Source organism: Poecilia latipinna, unplaced genomic scaffold, assembly GCF_001443285.1.
Source record: "Poecilia latipinna isolate Pla-1442-1.1 unplaced genomic scaffold, P_latipinna-1.0 Scaffold61, whole genome shotgun sequence".
NCBI lineage: Eukaryota > Metazoa > Chordata > Actinopteri > Cyprinodontiformes > Poeciliidae > Poecilia > Poecilia latipinna.
In genome coordinates, this window is record NW_015112677.1 from 950,701 (window position 1) to 962,797 (window position 12,097).

At 40.7% G+C, this 12,097-nt stretch overlaps 1 protein-coding gene across 3 annotated transcripts in view; it reads left to right on the forward strand.

Annotated features, from left to right (window-relative positions):
* The window catches only part of slc24a4b (solute carrier family 24 member 4b), a 31,257-nt gene extending 19,364 nt beyond the window's left edge, over positions 1-11,893 (forward strand). For 2 of the 3 annotated variants that reach the window (XM_015057682.1, XM_015057689.1), the window contains 14 exons: positions 99-173; positions 256-340; positions 450-553; positions 2,144-2,218; positions 2,305-2,330; positions 2,848-2,901; positions 5,542-5,633; positions 6,950-7,119; positions 7,279-7,420; positions 8,059-8,225; positions 9,004-9,118; positions 9,631-9,743; positions 9,849-9,914; positions 10,190-11,893. In XM_015057682.1, the coding sequence (XP_014913168.1) occupies positions 99-173; positions 256-340; positions 450-553; positions 2,144-2,218; positions 2,305-2,330; positions 2,848-2,901; positions 5,542-5,633; positions 6,950-7,119; positions 7,279-7,420; positions 8,059-8,225; positions 9,004-9,118; positions 9,631-9,743; positions 9,849-9,914; positions 10,190-10,339 (1,434 nt within the window). In that variant the 3' untranslated portion in view covers positions 10,340-11,893. The remainder of the gene's footprint in view (positions 1-98; positions 174-255; positions 341-449; positions 554-2,143; positions 2,219-2,304; positions 2,331-2,847; positions 2,902-5,541; positions 5,634-6,949; positions 7,120-7,278; positions 7,421-8,058; positions 8,226-9,003; positions 9,119-9,630; positions 9,744-9,848; positions 9,915-10,189) is intronic. The other variant, XM_015057699.1, reaches the window with a different exon arrangement.
* Positions 11,894-12,097: the final 204 nt, after the last annotated feature.

Genomic DNA, 12,097 nt, shown 5'->3' on the forward strand with positions numbered 1-12,097 from the left:
ATATATATATATATGTATGTATAATTCAGTTCAAGAAAAATGGATTCATACATGCATTTTCTATACCTTATATGGATTCATCCGACTTCTCCTTGCAGACTCTTTACATGTTTCTGGCACTCGCCATAATTTGTGATGAATACTTCGTGACGTCACTGGAGAAGATCTGTGAGGTACAGTGAGGGCTTTAATCCTTCCCCACCCCCCCACCCCTAAATATTGCGTAACAAATTCACGATACTTTTCATATTGCAGAAACTAGACCTCAGTGAAGATGTTGCTGGAGCTACCTTCATGGCAGCTGGCAGTTCTGCGCCAGAGCTCTTTGCATCTGTTATCGGTACTCGCACACACTCACACACAGATGCACACACACAGGTCGTGCATACAGACGGTCCCAGATGGTCTGTGTCACTGCTGGTTCTGAGACGCTCCCTCCCTGCGTGCAGGTGTCTTCATCACCCATGGAGACGTGGGGGTGGGGACCATCGTCGGCTCAGCAGTTTTTAACATCCTATGCATCATCGGTGTGTGTGGAATCTTCGCCGGACAGGTGCGTGAGTCAGAGCGAGGGACTTACTGCTGCGGCTGCATCATCTTGTTTATTTATAGACCGTAGAGCAGCACATGTGCTGCCCCACCCCACCCCCCTGCCGCCCTTTGAGGAGAAACAAAAGCTTCTGAAATTGAAGACTGATTTAGTCGTAGTTTGGCTTCAGAAGACGACAAAATGCCAACGTTTTAGTAACGAGAAATGGTTCTAGAGGGCAAAGATTGAAAGTTTTCTGCAATCGTTTCCATAATCGGTTCACATTTCATGCTTATATACATTTGACCCAAAAGCCTGAAATACTTCACACACCACTTAAAATCACTGATTTAACGTTACAATGTCTGCTAATGTGAACAGGCATCATTGGCGTGCTTTTCTTTTTTTAGGACGGTACTCTTGTAGATTACGACTGCAATTACCCAAGTTGCACTTTTAAAATAGAACTTACTTCCTAAATCTTCAAAGATTTAGGAAATAAAACTTTTGAATTTAAAGATTTGAATAAAAATTATAACTGGCAAACGGTAGCACTGTGATGAAAACGTGTTTTCTTGAGATTGGATGTCTTGACCTTCACAACTGCTCTTAAATTAAATGTTTGATTAGGCCAGAGGTTCCCAAACTGTGGGGCGCGCCCCCTAGGGGGGGCGCCGTGTCATTGCAGGGGGGGCGCGGGAAGCCGTCTGGATGAAAAAAAAACAAAACATGAACACTGTATGCGCTGGGTTTTTACCTTAGAATGGCCAACTCTCTGTTATTCCTGTCAATTTGATACAGTAGAGGCTTCCACACTTCCCATATTTGTGTCTTTTATCAGCAGTTAAAACTGTTTAATCCCTTGTTAACATGTTGTAACCTGTTTTTCCGAGCCGCCTTTAACATGAGCGCTACGACGCTCGCGCTGGGTTTCCACCTGTGAAGGAGACCTGCTGCTGCTGGGCGGAGCTACAGGTGTGTTAGAATCACGGCAGCAAACCAGCAAAACGCAAAGAACTTTTCAGTTTTTCCCTCCAAACTAACCGACTGAGTTGAGTAAAGCTGTTGGATTCAGGTAATGTTAGCTCAAAGATGACTAGCTAATATCAATACAGAACCTTAAGCTTGTTAACAAGTACCTTGTAGGCTACCGATGTTGGTGTCTATTTTCAGCTACGTACATTCATTTTGCCCCCCAAAAAGTCGATGTCCCCTGTCCCCCCCTCACCCGCGTCGTTTCAACCACAGTCATTTGTAATCCATAGGGGGGGCGCAGAAAATCTTTGGAAACCACTGTGGGGGCGCAGAACAAAAAGTTTGGGAACCACTGGATTAGGCATTTAGCCCTTCAGACCTCACGTTTTTTTCCCCCGTTATCTTTACTGTTTACATTTTCACTTCAGATTGTCGTCAAATAAATGCACTGTAAAACATCAAATTCATAATATTTGAATAAAATACTATCTGGAATTTGCAACGTCTTCATTTAGAAGGGCTTTGCTGCACGTAGTTGAAGCCTTTTGATAATTACACAATACATATAGATATTTTTTTTGGTTTTCTGAAATCAAACACTTACTACCATAACAAATGTTTCTACTTGTAAATTCTCAGGTGGTGGTGCTGACCTGGTGGGCTGTTTTCAGGGACTCCTTCTACTACATCCTATCTGTTGTAGCTTTGATTGCAGTAAGTTAACATTAGCAGTCGATACATGCGCATTTTTGTACTTGGATTTTAGATTATACTAATCTGTTTTTTTTTTTTCTCTGCAGTTCATCTATGACGAGAAGATAGTTTGGTGAGAATATTTTCCTATTCGGCTTTAAATGCAACGTATTCAGAGTTTAGTCCAGGTTCACTTGTATTCAACCAGTTGCTACACAAAAAATTCAAACAAGCCAACAACGTGATGCAGCTTTAGCTAAAATTTGACAAGCTACACCTGAAGGAGTTTAATTTAGTAGTTTAAGTGCTTCTGACACGGATCAATTTTACCTTAAAGTGCTGGGTGTTGCTCACCAAAACTGGAAGTATTTCTACTTATGAAAAACATAAACGGCCAAGTGTGTGAAGTATCAGCCTTTCACTGAGCTCACCAGTTGACAGGAACAGGTGGAACTCTGGTACTTTTACTACATACAAATTAAAAACTTGCTTTTACATGTTAAAGATATTGTAGAAATGACCATGTTAAGAATTTAACTCGGCTATATCTTGAGGCCAGGAACTCTTTTTGAAAAGATTCATCTTTTCAATATTCTATGTTGATTAGAATCTGTTTGAACCTTTTTTTTTTTAATTATTCTGTCCTACAGGTGGGAGAGTCTGGTGCTCGTCATCATGTATGCAGGCTACATCCTGATCATGAAGTGAGTTTTGCCCATTTTTACAAACGGTTTATTGGACTGATAAAGTTCTGCTTCACCCCTGTACACACTCATCTGTGAGCTGATGAGTATAAACGGCTGCGCTCTCACAAGAGGACAGTAATTTTTCCAGCTGGAGGGGAGTGTCCCCATTTCTGTCCCCTGCCCAGATGGCGCACATTTTCCTCTGTATGGATATGATATGCTGCTGCTTGCACTATAAAATTTTCTTTCTGTGTTTAAATCCTAATTTTAACTCTAACGCAGCAGCCATGTGTTGGCCTGCAGAGAACTTTTTTTTTTCTAAACATAGATCTATGCGTTTATGACCATAAGTGCACTCCATTAGGCCACATTTGTCTTTACAGTCCAGACTCAATAATACCAACCATGCTGTCCTGTGCTGCTGTCTCTGTCCAGCTGGTAATCTGCGCTACACTCAGCGGCAGCCTGCTCACTCGCTGCCATAAGAGTTTAATCTTTTTCCCTCTGCAGTGGCTAAGAGCACCAGGCTTAACCGGATCATTCCCCTCCTTTCTCATTTGGAGGAATAAATGCTTACAGTAGGACATGCTGTCATGTCTCCCTTAACCCAAAATATCTGCGGAGCATTTTGGGGCCGTTCAAGTCCAAATGGAGCAGAGTGCGTTTAGTGCGGACCGTCTGGGTCTCTGATTTGAGATGATACTCCGCCCCCTCCCTCGTCAAATGCGCCGAGATGAAAGCTGAAGTGGAAAAAATAAAAATGTTGCCATAAGTTATAAGCTGTACATCTCATCTCTTGAGCATTTTGTGTTTGTTCTCTAAATCTAATCCTGTAACTGACAAAATGCACTCGTAATACCATTATATGCACACTGACGTTGAGTCTTTAGGATCAAAACGAGGGATGACTGTGGCTGTTTTGGCAAACCTGAGGAGGGGGAAAAAATGCAGGAAAGATTTTCTTCTGCTTGGTTGACAGATTAACTTTATCAACCTTTTGTAGGAAGGAATTATTATTTTTTTAAAAAAGTCTAAATTTATCCTGCTCTTTTGGGTCACTTGCTGTTGTGCAAACAAGGCCTTTTGAATATGATGGCTTATATTTGGCATTAATGCTGCAGCACAGTATCATAACCAATTATACCAATTAGAATAGTTTCTTGCTGAAATCCACAGAATATATATCCTCTGCAATGTCTCTGTTCCTTGACCCATGATAAAAAAAAAAATAAAAAAAAACTTCACCATTATAAAATAACTTTGTATTATAATGAAGTGCTGGAGAGTCAATGCTCTGTTTTAGCTGGAGGGACAAAAGTCTGCATATTTTGGGTTTAGAGAATCCAAAATGCACAAGAACATTTCCACTGCTGGATACCTGAGTAATCTACAAAAGGTTGTCCTGTGCTTACTTGAAGGATGAGAGAGAAAAAATGACGGAGATTTACTTGTGATCATAGCCTTAAGAGCTTGAGAAGCCAAAGCGATTCAAGAATTCAAGATATTGATTCTTATGAAAAAAATCTCTCCTAAGCCACATATTGAAGTCTCACCTGGGCTAAAACAAGACTGGACTGCTGCTCAGGGCTCAAGTTATGTTTTAAGATTAATTAAAATCTTTCACTTAGAAATGAAAGTTCTAGAGAGTCTGGGGGGAAAAAGGCGAGGAGACACAGAACATTCTCAAGATCTAATGGAAATGTTCTAGTTGATGATTTGGAGATGAATGTCTGTTGGTGTACCTGGTGTTAGCCAACCAGGTTCAATACCTCTGCAACCCCAATGTGATAATTCATCCAAAAGTTGCCCTTATTACAGAATTTACAGTCCACACATGTTGTGGTTATTCCTTGGTTGTCACTTTTTCTTCCATTCAAATTTCCTTCAAAATGCTTGAAGACAGTAATTTGAACAGCAAACTTCTTTAGCAATTTGAGAACCTTCCTGTGCATCTTGGACCATTAAGAAACAAATGGAAAAGCAGGTTCAAGACCGTTTGGCAAATGAGCAAGTTCTTGGAAATTGACTTCATTTCAGGCATTTCAAGTGTTTAAGGTGTATGCAAATATTCACGTTTAACAGTAAAGCAACAGAAGTCATATGAACGATCTTTTCACATTGAATATGCACTGTGTAAAGTAAAAGTTTTCCCCAATGAATCAAAATTCAGTTTTAGGGGAAAAAACCTCAAACTGAATCTGGTTTCTTTGTTCTCCGCTCTTATCAGGTGTTTTTTTTTTTTTTTTTTTTTTAATAGTTGTAATGTTCTTTGAAGATGCTGAGGGCAGAGAACGGCTCTTTTAACACTCCAGCTATTACCTCTGCATACTTTATGTTCAAAGGCAGCTGTAGTTCCTTCAGTGTTTGATCCGTTTTTATGTAATGGCACTGAAATGGTCTCACTGAAAATGTGTGGCTAAGAGCCTTCGATTGCCTTTTGGGAACATTTCTTTTTGGCTTTCTTTTCTGCCTCAATACAGAGCATCAGAGCAGCGTAGCTCAGCCATTTTCCATAACATATTGTTAACGTGGCCTTGAAAATTGGGCCCTTGACAATTTTGCATAATGAAAAATAGACATTTTAAGACGCTGTTATGCTTCACCTGCCCAGCTTTTTTTTTATTTTAATTGGATATTTTTCCCCTCCTTCCTCCCTAGATTTAACTCCAGCATGCAGCGGTTTTTCATGGGGAAGTCTAACAAAAATGTGGCCAATGGTAACGCTGCAACCAGCAGCGAGATGGAGGACGGTAAAGCTTGTTTTGACTATGTTTGGGATGACGACCCGTCGTCACCTTTGCTCTCGGCAGGTAAGGTTAATCAGACAGGCTGGGTCCCAGCTGAGTGGTTGAGTCTGATTCTCTGGACGTCTGAAGACTACTAGCTGGATTTTTTTTCTTCTCCTGAAGGATCTGTGGCTTTGCTTTCTGCTAAACTAACACAGCCAGTGCCTTTTTTTTCCTTTTTAATGCTAATGACTTAATATGAATATTAGAAATGTTTTTTAAGGTAGAATGGTGTGATCTCGGATCCATCTTGATTTGTGTTAATAATCTTGGGTTAATTATCCAGTACAAACCTCAATGGGCGAGGCATCACTCATCAGGCTCATGATAAGCTTCCAAGCCACAGTCCTCTCTCTATTCTGCTCTTAATCTTTAAATAATAACCCATTTCAGACATGTAACTCTTCCAAGTCTAACTGCATTACTGCTAACATGCCTGTCTGTTTAGCCTTACTAAACCTACTCTCACTTTGTCAGTGTTGTGCCGCTCTGCCAGTTTTTCTGCTTGCATCCTGCTTTTCTCCTGCCAGTCTCTGGAGCGTAGACCTGCTCACTCCTGAAGTGGTAATGAATTTCGCAAGAGGAACTGTTTACACCAGCTCTGTTTACGCTGTTAATTTATGTGCATTGGTGCATGCATAAGTAGTCAAATTAAGGTTGGGTTGAACTAATAAGTGTTACTGCCTTATTCCCTGTGCGTGCAATCTAAAAGCTCCTTTTTTCAGCGAATGAAAAGATATGAAGTTTCACTTGAATTAATTACTTTTTTTAAGGATATGATCTAAAAGTCAAGTCAAACTTTCAGTGTTGCAAGTTTTGAAATCGGTTCCGTTTCTGTATTTATACAGCACATCAGTGAGCTGCCAACCAAACTATAGTACACAGGATTAAAATGTGCCAAAAACTTGATCAGCAGAGATCATCCTCACTGAAGAGCAGCTTGTCCTGATGAAATTTTGACTTCACTTAAACTTTTTTTTTTTTGTTTTAATTAAAATGTACAAGTTAAGCCTTGACAAATTGAAAGTTAAGTTTGACGCAATATGAATGCTAGCTACAATGTTCTTTTTGTTCCAGGTTTATAGCTAATATTTCTGGTATAAACTCCAATGTGATGAATTCTGTATTTTAGCCTAAGGTTCTGAAATGAATTGTCCATGGCCTTCGTTGAGTTCCTCATAGGTCTTGTCAAATTTAAGTTTGCATTTTGGGTGTAATATCTTCAAGTGTATAGGTTGTGTTTGCCTCACCAACGTCAATGTGTGCCTTCATCCCTTCAGTCAAGCCGAGCAAGGCTTACAGCCGCGGCTCAGTGGTGATGGTGGATGAGATGATGAATGCCAGCCCATCAAAGTTCCGCTTTCCTGAGGCGGGACTCCGTGTCATGGTCACCAGTCACTTCGGGCCCAAAACCCGCCTGCGCATGGCCAGTCGGCTCATCATTACAGAGGTACAGCGGGCCGTTGTTGCCGGATTCACTTTGGTGACTTTGAACAGAGAGCTTTCCTTGCCGTCCATATTTGTCTGCGGAAGGGAGCTCAGTTTGAAAATGTTTTGTAGCAGCAGGTCTGCCTGTGTGCCCTTTGACTTAGTTTCTTTTTTCTGAAAGCGCCAGAAGTTGGTGCAGGCGTCCAATGGTGTGGAGACGCAAGTGATTGACGGGAAGGTGGAAATCGAGAACGGAAACGTACCAGAGGACAAACCCAAGGAGGCAGAAGAAAATGACACAATTTCACCGTTTCATATTCCAAGTATGTGATTTATAAACTTGCATAAACGTCTGATCTAGTATCTGTTGAGATGGTGTTAAAGATCTAATTTGTATGTTCATAATTTAAGATGGTTATATATTCTGAGGCGGTGATATAAATAAGTTATTGAAGTTCTTAGTTGGACATCTTGAATTGTTTTGCTGGCGTCTCTTAAAATGAGTTTGTGCCGTCTGATGTATGAACTAATGATCATCAGATGGCTAAAAGCAAGGCTGCCCTTCTGTCTCTACTGATGTGAAGAGGGTCCAATTTATCATTAAACTGTCATTAGTGTTTATGCACTTCAAATGAAGTGAAAAGGGGAAATGATTGCTTCCGTTTTAAAAATTTTAAGGAGATGGTGTGTCATATTTTAAACTCAATACTCAAATATTTTGGTCATCCTATTTTTTAATTTTTTTTTTTTCCATCTAAATGCATTCAAATTGGAAATTATTCACACTTAATCAGAAATGTTTCCGGTCAGGGAGAAGGCAAAACTGGAATAAAATATTTCACTTTGTATATTTAATGTAATGTTGTCTTGGCAGTCATTAATGGTTCCAATGTTTTCAAGTTGACTTTAATCTTCTGCTTCTGGATGTCAGTCCTTCTTACCTTCCGTCTTCCTCCTGCAGGGGGCATGGGCAGCAAGATCAAGTGGCTGATCTCATGGCCGCTGCTCCTGCTGCTGTTCTTCACTGTCCCGAACTGTGCCAAGCCTCGCTGGGAGAAATGCTTCATGGTCTCCTTCATTCTGTCCACTGTCTGGATTGCAGTCTTCTCGTACTTGATGGTCTGGATGGTGAGTTTATTTTACTGTGATTCTGCTGCGGTGGAATTGATTTCTGAATAAAACCTGATGTTGAGTATGCAAATGTTTAAAACTGTCGGCAAACTGGTGTCTTGATTTCTGTTGCATAAAGTGTCTTTTAAACATGTGGCACTGAACTTTTCTGCCTATATTGATACCTATAGAAATGCTCCCAATCTAAATTTATGGCATTTACCTTAAGAAAAGCTACATCAGTAAGACGATGAGTATTTTCTTATAAATTCATGTTTTATTTCTCTGAAAAATTGTGACCCATTCTGCACAATATTTCTTCGCCATTTTAAGTGTGAATAAATATGGAGGGGTGTCCCAATTTCTCATTTGAAACTTATTGCAGCTTCTGAAAATTTTTGTTTCATTCCCTGATTGTTTAAAATAGTTACAAACTGGCTAGGAAGGAGTTATGTAATTTATTTACACCATTTAAATGAAATGCAGAAATCTGTTTCCACTGTTGGATAAATGAGTAAAAGGGTAATTCTATTGGAAGCTTCAGCAGTAATAAAGTGTAGCAACAGTATTTGGGGACACCGTTTCTTGAAAGGTAATTTACTTCAACATTGATTTAAGTATATTGGGTCTGTTGTCACCTTAAGTTACAAGCAACACAAATTTTGATTAAGACAATCAATCAAATGCTGAAATCATGCTAAAGATTTATTCTCTTAAAGCTGTTTACATTAAGGATCCACTCGAACCCTTTTGGTAGGAACCTGCAGATAACCTGGCCTTATCTGTGCTTCCTCAGGTCACTATAATCGGCTACACCTTGGGCATCCCGGATGTTATCATGGGCATCACGTTCCTGGCTGCTGGCACGAGCGTTCCAGACTGCATAGCCAGTCTCATTGTGGCACGGCAAGGTATTGCTTTACCTTCTGGGAAGATGCAATTTACTTTTAGAAGATATTCTCAGGTTTGCTGCTGCAGGAACGGAGATCTCTTTTCATAAATGGGAAGGCTGATTAGAGGTGTGGCGGGTGTTGGGTTATTTGGTTCAATGGAAACTCGGATGTTTAATGACTGGCCATCGATTTTTAACGTTTTTGGATCTGTTCTTGGGGAATTGAAATTTTAACCAGTTAATGGCATGTCAAGGGTGTTATCTGATGCAAAAATTGTTCCAGAAGATTTTATGATTAACTTTCTTTTCTTTCACTTTCAACCTATTTGGTAAAAAAAAAAACTATAAATTTTTACTTGAATGACAGGGAAAAAAGCCTTGGACTGCCTAGAGGATATTCTTTTCATGGTGTCGTCTTAACATTGAGAAATAAGTTTTTATTCATAATTATACTTTTGCCATGATCTATGTATATAAAAAGACTTCACTCTAAAAGAAAGCTTTGATCTGTGCTGTAATTTTTTATTTCAGGTTTGGGAGATATGGCAGTGTCTAATACAATTGGCAGTAATGTCTTTGACATCTTGGTGGGACTCGGAGTTCCCTGGGCGTTGCAGACGATGTGTGTGAACTATGGATCAGAGGTTGGTTCACATCTGGTCAAGAGTACAGTTTTTGATCAGTTTATACAGGAATGTAATTAACAGAGACTGAGGATCTATAAGCCAGCTACTCGTCTTTTGTTCCAGGTGATGATCAACAGTCGGGGACTGGTGTATTCAGTGGTACTTTTGCTGGGATCTGTGGCACTCACGGTGAGCATTAAATGCTAATCGCACATCAAGTCAGACAATTTTTGCTTTGAAAAGAACTTTAGGGGTTATACGTAGTTTTGCTCAGCATTTCAGATGTTGTCCCACCACAATTAATTTCTATGTATTTTGAGGTTTATGTCGACGCTCAACAACGTACTGCTGAATTGTCTTGGAAGGGGAGGATGTGTGGTTTTTTTCTTTTGTATACAGTGTCAGCCTGACTTTTTGCCCATTTGAAGTTGTGCAGATCTTTGTTTGCCTTTCTATATGTGCAGGTGTTGGGCATCCACATGAACAAGTGGCAGCTGGATCTCAAGCTGGGCATCTATGTCCTTGTCTTGTATGCCGTGTTCCTCTGCTTCTCAATCCTGATCGAGTACAACGTCTTCACCTTTGTCAACTTGCCCATGTGCATGGAGGATTAGAGCGCAGCAGCATGCAACGATTACCAAAACCTCAAAAACCCACTTTGGCAACCTGTTTTTTTTTTTTTTTTTCAATAAACTGGACCTATCTGGCGACTTTGTTTCCCCCCCCCCCTTTGCTTGCAGTCTTTATTTGTAAGTGTTGAATAGAAATCTAATTTTCCTATAAGGCAGTGCTTTGTAGCTGTGAACTGTCTCCAAATTATCCAGCCATCGCACAGCACTGGTCCTTTTTGCTTATTCTTCCAGGCATTGCCGTCAGCGTCATGGTTTCTCTGTACGCCTGCTAACTTTCCACCCATCAAGCATGCCTTTAGATGTCGTGGACCTCCAGAATCAGAAGTGCCCCTTTTTGATTTCACCGTTCTCACTTTAGAGTTTTCAGATCAGAACAATCTGTTCCCACATCGAGCACTTACTAAACCCAAACTTTATTAAATGTAAAGCCATTCTTGAACGATTCGTGAAATTACTACGGTCAGGATTTTTTCCCCCCCCTCAAACCAAGAAAAGAGGGAAGAAGGTCCTGCACTGGCATCTCTCCTCCTTTAGCTCGGACCCCCCCCCCACCCCCAGCATGGCTTTAGGCAACAGGGAGCTGATGCTGTTAGTGCTTTACTCCACCCCAACCCTCGCCTGCGTTCCTAATCTGCTTTCCTAAAGATCTTTTTGTCAGGACACTTTAATTCAACATGTATCGCAGTCCAGATCTAGTGACTGTGATGGTGTTATGCATCTGCACCAGTGCACAATGTAAATTTGTAAACACTTTTTTTGTATTTATTTTTTCAAAAAAGAGAAGGTTTTGTCTAGTTTGAAATATAGAAACGAGCTTGTTGCAAATGTCAGACATCGTTTCTTTCACTGAAAGCTAATTGCACATTGAAAATGCTTTTCTTGCTCTGTGTTGAGACTGAAACCTCTGATGTGAGGTGTAACCTGGCTGATGACAGCCCAGCCTTTCTGTTTGTCCTTCTGCACAAATCAAGATTGGGAGGGGAAAAAAAATCTCAATCCGTCTGATGCATCTTTTAGTCTTCATCAAATGATTCTCATTCAAAGATGGCTGCAGAAGGATGGTAGTTGTGCTTGTTGCAGTGATGCACTCTGGCCTGTAGGGGCCACTGCAGCCCCTCTATTAGTCCAGAGCGGGCAATCAGTTCCACCAGTTATCAGGGAAACTAAGATGGACAGCTCCTGGAGACGGAGATGATCTTGCTTTTCTTTTTTTTTCTTGCGTTGTATGTAGATATTGCACTTTAACAGCCGTCCTCTCATTCTGAATCAACTAGTGCTTCCTTCTGTGCGTTTGTACTTTCAGTGTATACATGTCTGTGTGACTGTGTGTGTGAAAGGGAAACTGTGTGTGTGTGTACGTGCTCATTCTGGGCTCGCGTCAACTTTCTCAAACTGACTGGAACCTCTAACAATTTGAGCACACCTGTATCTGTCTGCAGTGCATGCTGGGACACGAAAACGAAGCTCCTCCACAGCACAGCAAAAGGTCGAGGGCTTCCGGGCAGTTTCTATGGCTACTGCCTGGCCCACTTTACAAAAAAAAATGGCAGCTAAGAGCACTGCAACCCAGACAATTTTGACACGATGCAAAAATGCCTGTAAAGAGTCCAGGAGTGGGGGGTGCAGAGACTATTAAAGTGTACGTGTGTATGAAATGTGTGTTGAATAATCCTCCTCAGCCACATTGTTGGCGGAGGGCACTTGTATATGCAATTTAAATGTAAAGAATTTATGTGACAA